The sequence below is a fragment of the Pongo abelii genome, chromosome 21 (assembly GCF_028885655.2).
Source record: "Pongo abelii isolate AG06213 chromosome 21, NHGRI_mPonAbe1-v2.0_pri, whole genome shotgun sequence".
In the NCBI taxonomy this organism is placed as follows: Eukaryota; Metazoa; Chordata; class Mammalia; order Primates; family Hominidae; genus Pongo; species Pongo abelii.
In genome coordinates this window covers 62,823,729-62,841,187 of record NC_072006.2, presented here as the reverse complement: position 1 = coordinate 62,841,187, position 17,459 = coordinate 62,823,729, and the positions used below count along the sequence as shown (strand labels likewise).

The window sequence follows — 17,459 nt, the reverse complement described above, 5'->3', positions numbered from 1 at the left end:
CCAGAATACGGGACATTCTGTAAGTCAACTGGCCTGGACTCTAAAAAAAAAAAAGAAGTTCAAAGTTTGGGCAGCGTGCAGTGGCTCACACCTGTAATCCCAGCACTTCGGGAGGCAGAGGTAGGAGGATCACTTGAGCCCAGAAGTTCAAGACCAGCCTGGGCAACATAGTGAGACCCCGACTCTATAAAAAAATTAAAAATTAGCCAGCATGGTGGCATGCCTGTAGTTTTAGTTACTCGAACGGCTGAGGTGGAGGTCGAGCCATGACTGCACCACTGCACTTCAGCCTTGGTGACAAAGCAAGACTTTGTCTCCAAAAAAAAAAAAAGTTCAAAGTTTGAAAAACAAAAAGGTTTGGGTGTCCTCTACTAAAGGCCACTTTTGGAACAACTAGGAAATAATGAATATGAATTTATCACATAATAATACTGAATTGAAGTTAATTTTTTCAGCTATGATTAATAGTATCCTGGCTATATAAGAGACTGTCCTTGTTCTGAAGCATTTAGGGGTGAAGTGTCATAAAATCTGCATCTTAAGCAAATAAGAAAGTTTGTGACAGAAAGGAAGCAAATGTGACAACATGTTAACAAATGTAAATCTAGGTAAAAGTTATATGAGTGGTCACCATGCCATTTTTTCAACTTTCTGTGTATCACAATAAAAAGAAAAACATTTTAAAATAAAGAAAAAGCAGGCTGGGGCAGTGGCTCATGCCTGTAATCCTACCACTTTGGGAGGCTGAGGTGGACAGATCACTTGAGTCCAGGAGTTTGAGACCAGCTTGGGCAACATGGACGAAACCTGTCTCTACAAAAAATTAGCCAGGCATGGTGGTGCGCTCCTGTGGTCCCAGCTACTTGGGAGGCTAGGTGGGAGGATCACTAGAGCCCAGGAGGTGGAGGCTGCAGTGAGCTGAGATCACTCCACTGTATTCCAGCCTGGGTGACACAGTAAAATCATGTCTCCAAAAAAAAAAAAAAAAAAAGAAAAAAGGGAAGAAAAACACAACGCTCTCATTTCTCATTAATGATGGTTAGGCCTAGTAGAAAAGAACTATGGGTCACTTTAAATTTTTTTCATTTGTGTATTTCCAAAATTTCCCACAATGTACATTTTATTAAAAAAAATTTAAACTGTTATATCATCATACAAGGAACTAAAATGACCCTTTATTGGATATGCAGTGACTGGCCTATTACACACTCTGATAAGCAAATGTCAGACACTGGACCGACCAGGCACTTACACAGGCACACTTCATACTCACCACCGTGTGAGCTGCATTTTTATCCCTATTTTACAAATGATCAAAACCTCAACAGAGTTAATAAAACCTGCTCCCAGCCACAACGTTAGTAAAAGGAAGAACTCAGCTCGAAAACACCCAAGCCCACGCTCTTTTCACTATGCCATGCAGCAAAAGCCAAACAGAACATACTCTTGGATCTTCCATTATTTTCTATCTGCCATGTTTCTTTGATCACACAAATTAACATGAAGTAACACATCATGTTGCAGAAAATCAGAGAAAGTTTTCATAAGAATTGTTCTTATGAAAAGAAGACAGCCTATTATCACTGATCTCTTTAAAACTCAAAAATATCTGGCCTCCTCCTTCATTTTCTGCCTACAAGTGAAACATCAGTGGAGATGCTTTTCCAGAACTAAAACAAAAGGCTATGTGGTGACATAGGGCATGGGGTGGTCTTGGCCTGAGTTGCCCTTGGTATGAAACTCAGACAGAGGAGAACTGCAGTATGGTGTGATGAACAGCGGACTCAGGTGGGCAGACCTGCAGTGGATGACTCGGGGCTCCCCTTTGGGCTGGCCAAAACTGGAGAGCAATGCAAGTGGTATGAGGCAACCCTGTCCTGCTTTCCTGAACTGTAAGGACAAGCGCATCTGTCCCTGCTGGGGCTGTGGGTTGTATTGTAGATTTCAATTCAACTCCCAGCCCCAGAATGCCAAAGGACTTATTCAAATGTATAAAAAGCTCGTTTTGGAGGGAATGCACATTATACTCTTTTTTTTTCCAAAACCATCATTAATATCACTTATATCTTTTATAAAAATGAAGTCATCTTAATTTTATCAAAATTAGAGAAAAGTTAAACATATATTTAAGCAGGGGGGAAAATAAATAAGCATGTTTACTAGAACAAAGCCACACACATGTATATCTAAATGGGTGAGGACACTCAGCACTGGCACTCTCACATGGCTCTTGAGTTTGTGGGGGATGAGAAGACAAGTAAGAAACAGGCGGGACAATGAAAAGTATCCTTTTCTGTCCGGGCAGAAAGGAGAGGTGAAAGAAGGCAATCCCTAACCATGCAAGACACCATCCACCAGTGCAAGGAGCTGCTGAAGCACACTGAGCTCAGGAAAGTCATAAAAGAACAGCCTTCTAGAAAGTCACAAAAAATGTTAAAATTATTCCTCAAAGTTTTAGAAAAACCATAAAGGTAGTTAAAGTACAAACCTCCTTGAAAAAAAACTATTCCCTTTTAAACAATTTTGACATACTTTGAAATGCATGCACCCACAATTCCATATCTAATTGGTTTTTTAAATTATTATTACTGAAAAAAATAAGAAGCATTCAGTACTTACTACTGCTTCCATATCTGAAGTGTCAGTTGGAGCAAACATAGACTGAACCATAAACTTGTGTTTACTTTTCTCATTGGGATCATAATCGAAAGGCTGTAACATCACTGAGAAAGAAAATATTTCATTAGGAGGGTCAGAGCTTGGTTGTCAGTGCCATTTATTATGCTAATACTTGTACTTTGGTTTAAAGCAATTTACCAGCATTCTCTTATGTCTTAGGATGGACGCCCCTGGTGAAGTAAGCAAGGATGACCAACATCTCCATTTTGCAGGTCACCAACCTAAGAGCCACAAAATCAGGCATAACAGAGCTGGGAATAAGGCCGAGGACTCAGTCTTCCAATTCCTAGTCCATGGATCTTGCACTACTGCAAGCCTACCATAAATGTCTGCTACAGGCCTTACAGAATTGGGAAACTGGGTAGCAACACCATCTGCCTGTTTTGCTCAAGAAAACATATCCAAATGATCTTTTCAGGAATTAAATAGAATAATCTAAGATGTTTAAGAACATTTAAGGAACTGTTTTAGCTTCTCTCCAACCCATTTCTCATATAGCTAATCAAGGTAATCCTTGAAATACAATTTTGCCAATAGAATGCTAGAAAATTTTTACAATCAGGACACTCACACAGCAGGGAAAACGGTATCAGCTTACACTCCCCCTTTTTTTCCCTAAGAACCTAGAGAAATCTCACACAGAGAATCCTGTGGATGAGTCACACCCACTGCATGGAGGGAGGTGCCTTCCTACCCCAAGTGGCTCCCTTCAGCCTACTTCCTAGAGTACAGCTGGGCCTACTCCTATCAAATGATGGCTGCTTTGAAATACGTTACTTTGCTACAAGGCTTTGGCTAACCCACACATCTAGTTAAGTTCCCTGAAACAACTTCACATGCAGGGAAAGCCTACTGTGGCCTTGACCACAACAGTGGGCATGGACTGAGCATCTCCATGTGCCAGAAACTGGGCTCTGTCCCTTAGGTCTACCATTAGCTCATTTAATCCTTAAAAAGTAGGTACTATTGTCGGGGGAGAGGGGCTATTCTGGTGTCTACTTTTCAGATGAAAAGAATGAACACAGAGAGGTGAATTTGCCCAAGGTTACACCTTGGTGGAGTGCAGACTCAAACCCAGGCAGTTGGTGTGGGGACCTAAGCTCACAGCCACTACAAAGGACTGGTGCCTTGTCCTCTGACAGTACAAGTCTTATGCTTCTCACCAGCAGGGCTTCTACTACCTTTCTGCTGGGCCCTCATCGGCATTCTCTTGCCTTGAAACCCCAACTTAGGACTTCCCAGGTGCTTCCTCTAGAGTCACACAATCAACCACAGCCAGCAGCAGATAGAAAGCAGGATAGCCCTGGTCTACAAATGAAGAATCTGGGATTCCACAAAGTGAAGTGGCTCCCTCAAAGTCACAATGTTAAGAAGTGGCAACACTGGGACAAAGAGCCAAGACTTGACTCCAAGTGCAGTCTAGCACCTCTTTCACCACACTAGTCACTCCAACATGAGCTAGATTTATATCTGGCACCCAGGCCCCACAACAAAGCTAATGGAAAAACAGGATAGAAATACCAACCTCCCCCATCCATCTTAGGGATGCAGCAGCACTTTTCATCATGGGAACAGAGAAAGTCCACTGAGACCTAACCATGCATTGGACTTAAATGCACTGGTGTCCCTAGTCACCCAGACAGCTTCACTGCCCACAAGACCCACCTGAGTGCCCTGAGCTACAGGAAGCCTTGCTGGGAGACTTCTTCAGGACAAAATTCAATAACTGTCAGAGAGTAAACCTTTTATCAACGTAACTCTTTCTCTGGCATCACTGAGCTGGCAAGAGCTGAACTTTCCTACAGACAGACCTGGAACATTTACCTACCTGGGCTTGACACTTAACCTCAGGGACAAATGACCAGACTGGCAGGTCAATGCTTTTTCTGAAAGCCAAATTCCCAATGTGTTTTTTTTCTGCCCCCAAGATTGCAATAAGGAAAACACACATTTTAAAGTAAAGAGCCAATGTCTTCACATGCTCTGTGAACCTTCCTGGACAGGGACTGTCAACCTTCTTTGGAGCTGGGACTCACTGTTAGATTAATGTTCCCTTTCTAAAATTAAAGTGAATTCAGTTTTAAGAATTTCAGGTCTTGCTTGGCTGTGACAAAATCATGCTCTGGTATTTTTCAGTTTAGGAAAGAAGAGAACTTTGACCTGAACTACTCTTAGATTTTTGGCAGGGCACAGATCTAGTAGTAAACACTGTCTCACCCTTGAGCCTCTGTTCTCCCAGCTGTGAACAGCTACTGCACCACTCCCAAGTCTACCACTCTGGAGAGCTCTGAGGAGGAACAAGGTTTACTTGTAAAGATCCCTGATGCTCACATGACAGCAATCCAAGGAAAATGCTAATTTTTAGAGAAGCTGTTTAGATGAAATACAAAAACCAATGGATCCAGAGAACAGAACACACCCCCAAAAAACAGCCCCAGGAAGCTCTGCCTGCCCCTTCCCATTCATCACCTTCCTAGAGGCAGTGGGACTAAAAAAGTACAGCCAAGAGCACTGTGTCTAGAGCTCCGCCTGGGTTCTAAGAATGCCCCAAGGGAAAACAGGTCCTTCCTTCCCATTTCTCCACCATCCCTCAGCTTCTTCATCCCCAATACTTTCATGATGGCCCAAGAAGGAAAGAAAGGAAAAGAATCTTGACTCACGCCTCCTGTGTAACAGGCACCATAGAAGGCAAATTCTCCTTAGTGCTCCCATTTACTACTCACAACAATCCATCAAAGCAGCACATGTCTCCTTTTTCAAGATAAAAAGATAAGGGCTGCCAGGCATGGTGGCTCACAACTGTAACACAGCACTTTGGGAGGCCAAGGAGGGAGGATCACTTGAGTTCAAGACCAACCTGGGCGACAAAGCAAGACCCCATCTCCACCACAAAAAAATTAGCTGGGCATGGTAGCCTATAGTCCCAGCTACTTGAGAGGCTGAGATTGAGGTGGAAGGACTGCTTAGGCCTGGGAGATGAAGGCTGCAGAGAGCTATGATAGCACCACTGAACTCCAGCCTGGGTGACAGAGCAAGACCCAGTCTCTTAAAAAAAAAAGAAAAAAACAAAAACAAAACAAAAAAAAAAACAAACAAGATAAGGGCTCAGAAAGGCGCTAAGTGGGCTCACCTGGGTCCCATGGCCAGCATATTAAACAAGAGTGCCAGGGCTCAAACCTGGCTTTGACTCTAGAGAAAAACAATTTACAGTAGTTATTGCCAATGATAAAATACAGGCTTTTAGGCAAAAATTATAATTGTGGAATACTTTTATCTGCCAACCAGAGCTTCATGGTTTTGCAAATACTTACAGACTTTTCCAATGAGATCATCAGGAAAAGAATGATTTTTTTGCAAGTGTACAATGCAATATGCCAACATTTGGAAGCTCTGCAACACTCAGCAAATGGTTTCCAAACAATCCATGCATGATATCACAAAATCCATTCAAAGTACAACAGAGACTGATGTGTTTTAGTGAAACAATGTTCAAAAAGTCACAGACATGGCTTCAGATTCCACATCATACTAATAACCTTGAAGAAAGTAACACTTGTCAAGTTTTGGTGTAGTATCGAAGAATGTTCAGATTTATCTGAAAAAGCAATTAAACATACTCTTCCCTTTTCCAACTACATTATCTGTGGTGACAGCAGTTTTTCTTCATATGCATTCACCAAAAGAACACATCCTAACAGACTAAATGCAGAAGCAGATATGAGCATCCAGCCTGTCTTCTATTGAAACAGACACTAAAGAAATGTGCGGCAGGGCGCAGTGGCTCATGCCTGTAATCCCAGCACTTTGGGAGTCCGAGGCGGGTGGATCACCTGAGGTCAAGAGTTCCAGACCAGCCTCGCCAACATGGTGAAACCCTTTCTTTACTAAAAATACAAAAATTATCTGGGTGTGGTGGTGCATGCCTGTAATCCCAGCTACTGAGGAGGCTGAGGCAGGAGAATCGCTTAAACCTGGGAGGTGGAGATTGCAGTGAGCCAAGACTGCGCCACTGCACTCCAGCCTGGGCGAGAGTGAGACTCTGTCTCAAAACAAAACAAAAAAAGAAAAATGAAATTTGCAGGCCAGGCACAGTGGCTCACGGCTGTAATCCCAGCACTTTGGAAGGCCAAGGCGGGTGGATCACCTGAGGCCAGGAGTTTGAGACCAGCCTGGCCAAGAGGCAAAACCTGTCTCTACTGAAAATACAAAAATTAGCCGGGCACGGTGGCGGGCACCTGTAATCCCAGCTATTCGGGAGGCTGAGGCATGAGAATCACTTGAACCTGGGAGGATGGAGTCTCACTCTGTCCCTCATGCTGGAGTGCAGTGGCAAGATTATGCCACTGCATTACAGCCTGAGCGACAGAGACTCCACCTCAAAAAAAAAGAAAAATTAGCAAAAAATGAAAAAATGTGAAGTATCAGTCTCCTAATTTTTTTGAAGTTATTTTTCATTAAAAATGTTACTCTGTTAACATGTAATTATGTTATTCTTAAATAATTATAAGAATTTTCAGTTTAATTTTTAATATAATAAATATTGACATACCCCACAAACCAAAAGCTTTTTGGGTCTTACTTTTTTTTTTTTTTAAAGAGATGAGGTCTTGCTATGTTGTCCAGGCTGGCCTCCAACTCCTGGGCTCAAGTGATCCTCCTGCCTTAGCCTCCTGAGTAGCTAGGACTATAGGTACCTGCCACTGTGCCCAGCTGCATCTTCATTTTTAAGAATGTAAAGGGGTCCTGAGACCAAAAAGTTTGAGCACTGTTGCGCTACACCAAATGGTCTCACAGGCCCTCCAGGAGGTAAAAATATAGTTAAATAAGTCAATGCGGTCACGTAATAACACACTGGTGGCTCTGTGTAGTACCCCTCTTGGGAGAATCTGCAGTTTAAAAAGAGAAAGGAGATTTACACAAACCAGGTCTTGAGTTTTCGGGACGTACCTGGCCCTCAAGTGAAAACAGAGGCACATATGCATGCACACACATCCCTTACGGAAGGAACGGGCATTCCCTATGCTCCTCTAATCAAACGCCTTTGCAACTGCTTGCTCTACCTCCACAAAAGGGCACTGTCTGAGATATACTGCCCCCTTACTGCAGACCTTACAGATGTCACCAGCACAGCTCCAGGCCTGGAACATCCTACCTACCAAGTCACCACAGTGTAGACATGGAAGGACCATTTCATGGGCAGAGGAGAAGACATAAACAGGCACGCAAGCACACAAGGCAGTGGGTGCAAGCAATCACTTTAACGGAGCACCGGTGACAGCCTGAGGTAGCAGGTTCAACAGCCCTTCTGCAAAAGCGGAGGACTGAGGAGATATATACACAGATGCCTACATGCATTGGTGAATGGAAACTTCAATTGGGAATAAAAACTGTGCCCTACCAGCATGTCAACTTTCAGGAAGTTCTGGGTATAAGGTACGGGTAGTTATGGGAGGTTTTTGATCTGATAAAAGGTTTCTGCTTTGAAAAAAAAAAAGTCTAACAAGCACCATGGCATATGCTTCATTTTTTAAATCTCAGAATCTCATCTTTGAAATCTCTTCGCATTTACACGCCTACAATCTCAGCTCAGGCCCCAAAGACTCACTTCTAGATTTCTACTAGCCTGGAACAGCAAATGGGGGTGTTTTTCATCACCAGCTCTCCTTGGCTTGTGGGCTCCTACATCAGTGAGCCACAGTGAGGATTTGGGACACCCAGACTCTGTGAAACTTCATAAACTTCTGGAGTATCTCGGTATCCAGATCCTGCATAACATGGCCCCTAACTCCCATCAAAGAGTTTGTATTTCTCAGCTACTATCATCTCATGCCAAATTCAATTTGCTCTATCCTGTTAGTGGATAGTTATAAAAACACAACAGTGGGAACTTTATAAAAACATGACAGAATGTTGCTAATCATTAGTTCTTTCAGCTCCATACATGCAAATTGTGACAGAAATTATGTACTTTTTACCATGGCAGACTATAAAAGAGTTTCCCATTAACTTAAATTTATTTCACTTTCACTTTTTTTCAAGAGATGGGGTCTTGCTATGTTGTCCAGGCTGGCCTCCAACTCCTGGGCTCAAGTGATCCTCCTGCCTTAGCCTCCTGAGTAGCTAGGACTATAGGTGCCTGCCACTGTGCCCAGCTGCGTCTTCATTTTTAAGAATGTAAAGGGGTCCTGAGACCAAAAAGTTTAAGCACTGTTATGCTACACCAAATGGTATTCACCAGTATCTCTGGTATTCAAGTGAATACTGATGATAAAGCCCTCTTAAATGAACCATCTATCCTACTTTTAAAACGTATCTGCTGATACTACACTAAAAAGAAGCCTGTTACCAGAAGACAACCTGGAAGCCACGTCACTACTCATCTACATTAACGCTTTGTGATACAATGCCTGTTGTATTACAGATTGCAAACTGGGATCCTATTAAGAAAGGGCCTTTGGGGTCACAAAACATTGGATCATTAAGATCAGAGTTTCCTCAACAGAGAAGAAACACAGAAGACAAGCTACTTAAAACATATACACACACCCCTTGGAGAAATGATGACTTGATTAAATGCAGCATAAATGCTGCTTCTGAGAACCCAAGCAAATCACAGATCACTTTCATCTGCATCATAATGGTAACAGATCACAGATCACTTTCGTCTGCATCATAACAGAGCAAATAAAGTCTAACAAGTACTACGGCACATGCTTCACTTTTTTTTAATCTCAGAATCTTATCTTCGAAATCTCTCTCTCCACATTTTATGTGCCCACAATCTCAGCTAAGGCCCACAGATCCTTCTAGATTTTTCCAAGTTTCTTCTAGTTTCTTTCCCATCCAAATCACCCTGCCTAGCCCCTACTAACTCCACAATTTAATTGTACCTTAATACCCTACTTGTATCATGGTAATTCCTCAGATCAAAAACCTCCTATAAGAGTAACTATTTCCGAAGTAAAAGGCAATCAGTTCAGCTTTTCACAATCCGGCCCTTCTTGGATTTCTTGGTCTCTTAATTGGCAGGCCTCCCTTCTGCTCCAACAGGTGTGCGCATCACTCAGGCCACACATCATGCCCCTATGTCCTTATACCCAGTGATGCTCTCCTATCATCATCAAAGTCTCCTCTTATCATGTCGGCCCTGCCTGACATTTTTCTCTTGATTCTCCCTTACTCTACTCACATGTCAATATACCCCATCTTCCAGGACTGAATCCACTAACAGAACTCTGTAAGGAATAGCTAGGCATGGTGGTGCATGTCTGTAGTCCCAGCTACTTGGGAGGCTGAGGCAAGAGGACTGCTTGAGCCCAGAAATTTGAGGCTACAGTAAGCTATGAGAGCGGCATGCACTCCAGGCTGGGCAACACAGCAAGACCCCAACTCCATAAATAAGTAAATAAACAAGGCCAGGCACAGTGGCTCACACCTGTAATCCCAGCACTTTGGGAGGCTGAGGTGAGCTGATCACTTGAGGCCAGGAGTTTGAGGCCAGCCTGGCCAACACTGTGAAATCCCATCCCTAACTAAAAATACAAAAAATTTAGCTGGGCGTGGTGGCACACACCTGTAATCCCAGCTACTGGGGAAACTGAGGCACGAGAATCATTTGAACCCAGGAAGTGGAGGTTGCAGTGAGCTGAGATGGCACCACTGCACTCCAGCCTGGGTGACAGAGAGAGACTTTGTCAAAAATAAATAAATATATAAATATAATAAAATTTAAATAAGAATTCTGGAGGGAAAAGTTCTCAAACTTCAGTGAGTATCAGAATCACCAGGAATGTTTGCTACAACACAGACTGCTAGACCCCACCTCCAGAATTTCTGTGTTAGCAGGGCTGGAGTGAGAATGAGCACTCCAATTTCTAACAGGTCCCCAGGTGGGCGGCTGCTGCTGCTGCTGCTGCTGGCCCAGGGCCCACACCTGGAAAATCTGTGCTGTACTATACCTCCTAATACTGCAGTTCCTGCTGAAACACCATTTCATACCACATTTCCTACTGTGGGCACCTTACTTTATTGGGAGACTGTCAACTCTAAGACTCCTAAGCTCCTTCTGACATGTTTGCCTTCTCTCCCCAATGAGACTGAGACCAGAACTTAATGTTTTAATAGCTCACATTCTGGGTGCTAATTTGCATTTTTCATTAGCTAACAGGTTTGCACCTTCTTCTCTTCCAACATTCAAAGCATTCCTGAATCATGCTCTCCCTAGAAATATCCTTGGAGAAGCCCAAAGAGGAAATCCTTCTTTACCCCCACCAGCTGGCTTTTCTTCTGTCCTACTTCCCAGAGTCACTCCCTCCCTTCCAAGAGGGCAAGAAAGGGCTTACAGTTTCTGATGGCAGTGCCCTCAGTCTCGCACTCCCCGTCCTCTCACAAAGGCTGCACAGAGAAAGACTGTCCTCTATCATACGGTGCTTACAGGGTCGGAATGAAGTCACTGATATACCTTTTTGAGACTAATCAAAGACACAGATACATAAATGCCAAGCAGAGCTCCTGATAAGCTGGAGATAACCAGCATTACCTAAACGAGGTGATATAATTCTAGCCTAAAGCAAAGAAGCTGGACATTTTAGTTAGACTGTGAGCAAATTTATTATTTCCTTTAGGGTCCTCAACACGTTGAGATCATGACTACCTTGCTGGACCTCTGCCTATTCAGGGGCCCATGGATGGAACTCTGAGTCTAGCGAATAAATAATGAATTGCATTTATTTATAAATCAGTTAACACTGAAGTGTCTTTGTGTTCTCTACAGGATTTTCCAGTTCGTGTATTCTGTCTTAGAAAACAAACTCCTCACAGTCTGATTAATTTATTTGTGCAGAGACTAGTACAAATGTGCTAACAGTGAGGTCTCCTTTCTCCAGTATCAATGGAAGATGAGGACTGCTACATACAGGCACTGGCCAAATAACAAGGCTTATTCACTCTTTTTTATAAATATCTTTAAAAATGTAAATCTTTTCAAAAATCCAACATACTTTTCAATCTCCTCTAACATTTATAATGGAATACAACATATCCCTTTTCTGATTACTCTTATGTTGTGACATGAACCCCCATTATATACCATCTTAATGAAACCTGCAAGCTGTGTCTCTTGGGGCTGATCACCTAAAACATGGAGAACAATTCCCCGAGGTTTAAGGAATTCCAGCTCCCCACTGTTATTTCTGAATGCTCCCTGCACTTGCTCTCTGTGGTGTTCTTGCCCAGCCCGTCCACTGTCTGCTATGCACTGTCACATGGGCCGCCTTCAACGTGGCCACCTCTGTACCCCTTTCCCTTTATTCTGATCTGTGATGAGCTGGCAACCAGGACAGGGTTAACAGTAAGTCTAAGGTAAGAATAAACAAGACAAGATTCAAGACTGGAGAGCCCTCAAGTGTGTAAGTATGGAAGGACCCATAATGAGTGAAAAGAAAATCACTTTTGGCTTCTTAAAACTTTGCTTATTTTTTGCTTCTCAGTTATGCTGTACAGAGTTGAAGTTACCTTCAGCTAACTGAGGTAGACAAAATGTGTAAGTCCTCTTGATCTTGTAAAGAATAAACTGTCTCATAGTCACAAAAAAAGGTAACAATTCTTCCTTAAAAACCTAAGTATTACGGTAAACTTGTAAAAACCCTTAAAAGCGTAATTAAGCTTAATTTTTGTTGGTAATTTTCTTTTTTCTACTTTTTGTTTAACCAGAATCTCATGTGGTGAAAATGATTAAAGACATCTTTTAAAGTATGAATGTGAGTTGGTCTTATCTGAGAGTAATAAGCCTGGTTCATGGAAACCACTTATAAAAAAGTTTCGCTTATCAGAGACTTCCAAAGCAAACAATCAAACGAAGAAGAATGTTGCTGTTAAGAAGCTCAAACTCCTCAAATGCAGCTCCCACTATCAGTGCTTGATGGATAAATGCTTGGCTTCTTTGTCTAAGGGCTCTGTGCGTTTATACCCTAGTGCTAATCACCTGAAAGGTGCACTCCTGGTTGACTGCTCCAGGGCCACCAAACAGCTACATTAAACTGAGTCACGGAAATCTTAAAAGGATTATTAATCGCAATACTATCCATTTAAATTAACTGATCAATGTTTCCATCCAAGAAGAGTTGCTGATGTTCATGCTCTGAGGATTTTTCTTTTCTTTTTTTTTTTTGTTTTTTGTGAGATGGAGTTTCTCCTCTCTTGTTGCCCAGGCTGGAGTGCAATGGCGCGATCTTGGCTCACCGCAACCTCCGCCTCCTGGGCTCAAGTGATTCTCCTGACTCAGCCTTCCTGAGTAGCTGGGATTACAGGCATGTGCCACCATGCCCGGCTAATTTTGTATGTTTAGTAGAGACAGGGTTTCTCCATGTTGGTCAGGATGGTCTCGAATTCCCAACCTCGGGTGATCTGCCCGCCTCGGCCTCCCAAAGTGCTGGGATTACAGGCGTGAGCCACCACACCTGGCTGTCCTGAGGATTTTACTGGAAAAACTTTATGCTTTAAATGTGATTGAAAAGAGGGCTGAAAAGGGCTGTATGTCAGGAATGAATACTGCTCCTTAATCCTTTGAATTCTAATTTAAAATACAGATTCAGACACTGGGAGTTTTGTGTTTGTCTTTAATCCATTTTCAATTCCCAAGGTACACGTAGTAAAGTGTATCCGTACCTAAATATTGGTATCTTTAATGACTCTTTCCAATGCCCCCCTCCACACACAGATATTTTGCATTTCTAATTTGCTTGGGACACAGGCAACCAATGTGCATAACTGAACTGCAAATGGAAGCATGCTTGCTACTTTAGTGAAATTAGAATTCAGTGAAGGTTATAAAAATATTAAACTTAATATCATATTACAGGAAGCATAAGTATTTTTGATGGGCCCATAATTTTACCACTTCACCTGCTGTATCCGCTGGCAAACATGGTTTGGAATATTAATGGAAAACTCGCTCATTATTAACTGAAGCACTAAAAAAAAAAAAAAAAATCCACAACCACTAACAGCTTACCACAAAGACATTTTCAGAAATTATGTACCTTAAAAATATTTTCCCACCATACAGTTCAGAAAATACATTTAATTTTGTAAAGCTAGAACAAATGGGAAGATCCCCACTGCCTCAAAACAATTCGTTAATTCAAAAAGTTCTTTATTCCTTACATTTGAAATCTCAGGAGGAAAAAAATCCAACCTCCCGTGCTTCAATCTCTATTTAAGTGTACCTATTTTGCTGAGGTCCAGATTAAATAATTCAAAACCATCCCTAGTTGATAGTATGTATCATGGAGCAAGGGGCCAAAACCACAGTATTCTGGGCCAGTGAATGCAAACAGAAAGCCCCCTGCACCCCCTATCTACCACGTGACCTCATCCAAAAAGCACAAAGCCCAGAAGGGGCTACAATAAAAATGAGATGAGACGAGCACCTATGGAAAGGACAAAGAAAAGGATTCAAATCACAGGTCCAAGGGGCCAGGGCCTAAAGCAACTCTTTGGGCAAGCCCACATATTATAATCCACTGACACAAAAAGTTTAGGTTATGCCTGTGTCCAACTGTTACTTTACCACCTAAGTTTATAAAAGGGAGTTTTTTTAAGGACCCAATAAGTGATCTGCTGTATTCTGAAGAAAACTGCATGATAGGTCAGAGCCTGCACTTTTGAAGCACAATGTAAGGTCCCTTGAATATCAGGGTAACGTGAAAAGGTAAGAAGAGCTTCACAGGGTTTCTATGAAAGACATCTGGCTTTCCATGTCACAATCTGAACCTGTGTGCCTTCAAAACCTTGATCCCTCTGGCCAGCACAGGTGCCAGCTCCATGGGCGGACATCATTACCATCAACCCTCCCTCTCTTCCCACCTTCCTGCTTCCCTCCTCTCTTTCTTTCCTTCCCCCTCCCTCCCTCCTCTCTTTAAAATAATGATTTATAGCCTTCCCGAATAGCTAGTGCATCCCAAGGGTTTTCAGAAATGGGAAAAATGCACTGGTCATGTCCTTCTCAGGTATGCGGTGGCACTTTGGGTGGTGGGCATGGCAATGCTAGCAGTATTTTAAGCTGATGTGGTGGCCACTTTTTTAAAGATTACACCTGAAAATGTACTGGCAACTTTTCACTATAAAACAAATGAACATTACACAAGGAAGAGAAAACACAAATTTCTTCTCAAAATTAGCAAAGGTCCATAAATAAATAAAATGTAGGGGTTAATTTATTTCTAAACAGTCAACTCAAGTATTATGCAATCCACCTTCTTCAAAAACTAGCCGGTTTTTGTCAAAGCTAGTGGAAGAACAACGTACAAATGTACCACTCTTGTACCATGCTGTTGATTCTGCAGTATTTGTAAATATTCTGTAAGGTAGACACTATTCTCCCTACCTTACAAGTGAGAAAACAAGAACCTAGAAAGGTTAATAGGTTGGTCAAAATTCAGCCGACTGGTTAAACAGCACAACTGGTCTTCCTGTTCAGGTTTCCTGACCTCAAATCCACTAATCTTTGAAGAGAGTGGGTAAAACCAAGCTTGGCCATGTGCACATCTGGGGAGAAGGGAAGGCTGGCTTTTGGATAATCTGCACTGCCTGTCCACTGGTATCCTCCTCCTCCTGAGGACTCTACTGACTCACCAAGAGGTCATCATGTAGCTGTATTAATACCAAGAGGACTCCTGGAAAAAGGCAGTGCTTTTTATCCCAAGCTATGCATGTCTAATAAATGATGCAGTGGTCCCTCAGCACATACAACTGCAGCAAATGGGGCTGGCCTCCTTTGCTGACTTGCAAGGCTGTCCTAGAAATGCAATGACATCTGGTTTCACCTTGGTTCCCCCCAAGCACTGAGCTAAATACCAAATAATAACAAAGGAGCTCTTTCTAAGGTGCAGATATGATCTTGTCTCATCTAGGAAGAAAGTCTACAGACACACGGACATTTTATTATTCAACTACTTTTTCCCCCAAATACATTAAACGTTGAGAATGATGGTACTTTTTACATTCATTCATAAGTGGGGTCATCCTCTAACACTACTGAGGCAGTTTAGTATGACAGAAAGAGCACTGGATCAGGAGCCAAGCCACTAGCTTCAAATAGCAGTGCTGCCATGACCACCCAAGTGACCCTCGATGACTATGCCACACTCTGTGCCTTACTTTATCTGCCAAAGGAAGGCCACAACCACAAAGTTTTGGTCTTCCTTGAGTAAGCAATCATAAATCAGAACAAAGGCAGAGTTCGCTTTTACTTTTTAAAAATTCCTATGATGGGGAAACAATGGATCTTTCTGAAAGAGAGACGGAGATGACGGGCGCAGTGGCTCACGCCTGTAATCCCAGCACTTTGGGAGGCCGAGGCAGGCAGATCACTTGAGGTCAGGAGTTTGAGACCAGCCTAGCCAACATGGTGAAACCCTGTCTCTACTAAAAATACAAAAATTACCAGGTGTGGTGGCACGCACCTGTAATCCTAGCTACTCGGGAGGCTGAGGCATGAGAATTGCTTGAATCTGGGAGGTGGAGGTTGCAGTGAGCAGAGATCACGCCACTGCACTCCAGCCTGGGCGACAAAGTGAGACTGTCTCAAAAAAAAAAGAGAGAGAGAGACATATACATACACCCACCCATACATATTTATATTTTATATCAGAAAACACACTAACATTGTACAACTACCTACTGAGATTCTTTTATTCAGAAAACCATGCTGCATTCCCTATTCTTACTATAAAAATTGGTAATTTTCACCTACTGACAAACTTGCTCAAATTTGATACGGGCATGGAAACCGAGGGGGGAAAGTAGATAGAAGAGGGGAATAAAAGATTTCAGCTGCCCTTGATGTCAACAGAAAAATTTAAACCATACTTATCCAGAGGATACAGAAATGCCAAAATCCCAGTCCCTTCCTTTCTCCAGAGTGCTGCAGTTCAAAGAGCATGGGCTTCAGAGCCAGTCAGAATGATCCACATCTTGGCTCTGTTACTTGCTAGCTTCACGATGCTATGACCACCAGTCTACTTCTTAGTAAAATGGAGGTAACAATGCATCCCTCACAGGGCAGGTAAGAGAAATGACATGAGATAGTACATGTGCAGGTCCAGCACATAGAAGCCCCTCAATCAATGCTGGCTTCGACCCTCCTGACTTCAAGATAATAACCTGATTCGAAGATCAGGTCTTGCAGACTCAGAGAAGCACAGGGGGAGAGCTGGCATGGGTGCACCATAATGAGAGAGACCAGATGCAGGGAATAAGAGTTTGCAGAAATGACCAGATAATGAAACACCTTATATCTTTCCAAAGAGGTGCATCATTTTCTTTTAGGTGTCAAATGAATAGCCAAGTGTATCACAATCAAAATCTATCATGGAAAAAGCCAGAGAGATACTCATTTCAAATGAGCAGTAGCTTCTATTGATGCAGAAGCCCCTGTGACACTGAGTCATCTGATATTTACAAGATAAATACACACTCCCCCATAGCTCCTTCTTGGCTGGGGAAGTTCTAATGAGCTAAAAGTTTATTCCATTTCTAAAATACATTTAAACTCCAACCCATCACTGACATCTCCTTAATTCTGAAATCCAATTCTCAATTTGGGCACTTTATCAGTATCTTCTCAAAAGTTGGATTTTGGAAAATACATGCACTTCCAGACAGAAGAGAAAACCATCAGACATGCACCAAACTGACACCCATGAGTATATTCCAATTTGCTCAGCCCTCATCTCTCTTGGCGTTTCACAGTCAGTAAAGTGCAGTGGCCAATCACTGGA

The 17,459-nt window shown here is 42.5% G+C and overlaps 1 protein-coding gene across 2 annotated transcripts in view; it reads right to left on the bottom strand.

Moving 5' to 3' along the window:
* The window catches only part of VAPB (VAMP associated protein B and C), a 55,515-nt gene that overhangs the window by 8,218 nt on the left and 29,838 nt on the right, over positions 1 to 17,459 (bottom strand). The window contains exon 3 of one of the 2 annotated variants that reach the window (XM_002830467.5): positions 2,620 to 2,723. The exons of the other annotated variant lie outside the window; for it this stretch is intronic. Within the exon in view, the coding sequence (XP_002830513.1) occupies positions 2,620 to 2,723 (104 nt within the window). The remainder of the gene's footprint in view (positions 1 to 2,619; positions 2,724 to 17,459) is intronic. 2 annotated transcript variants of the gene reach the window in all.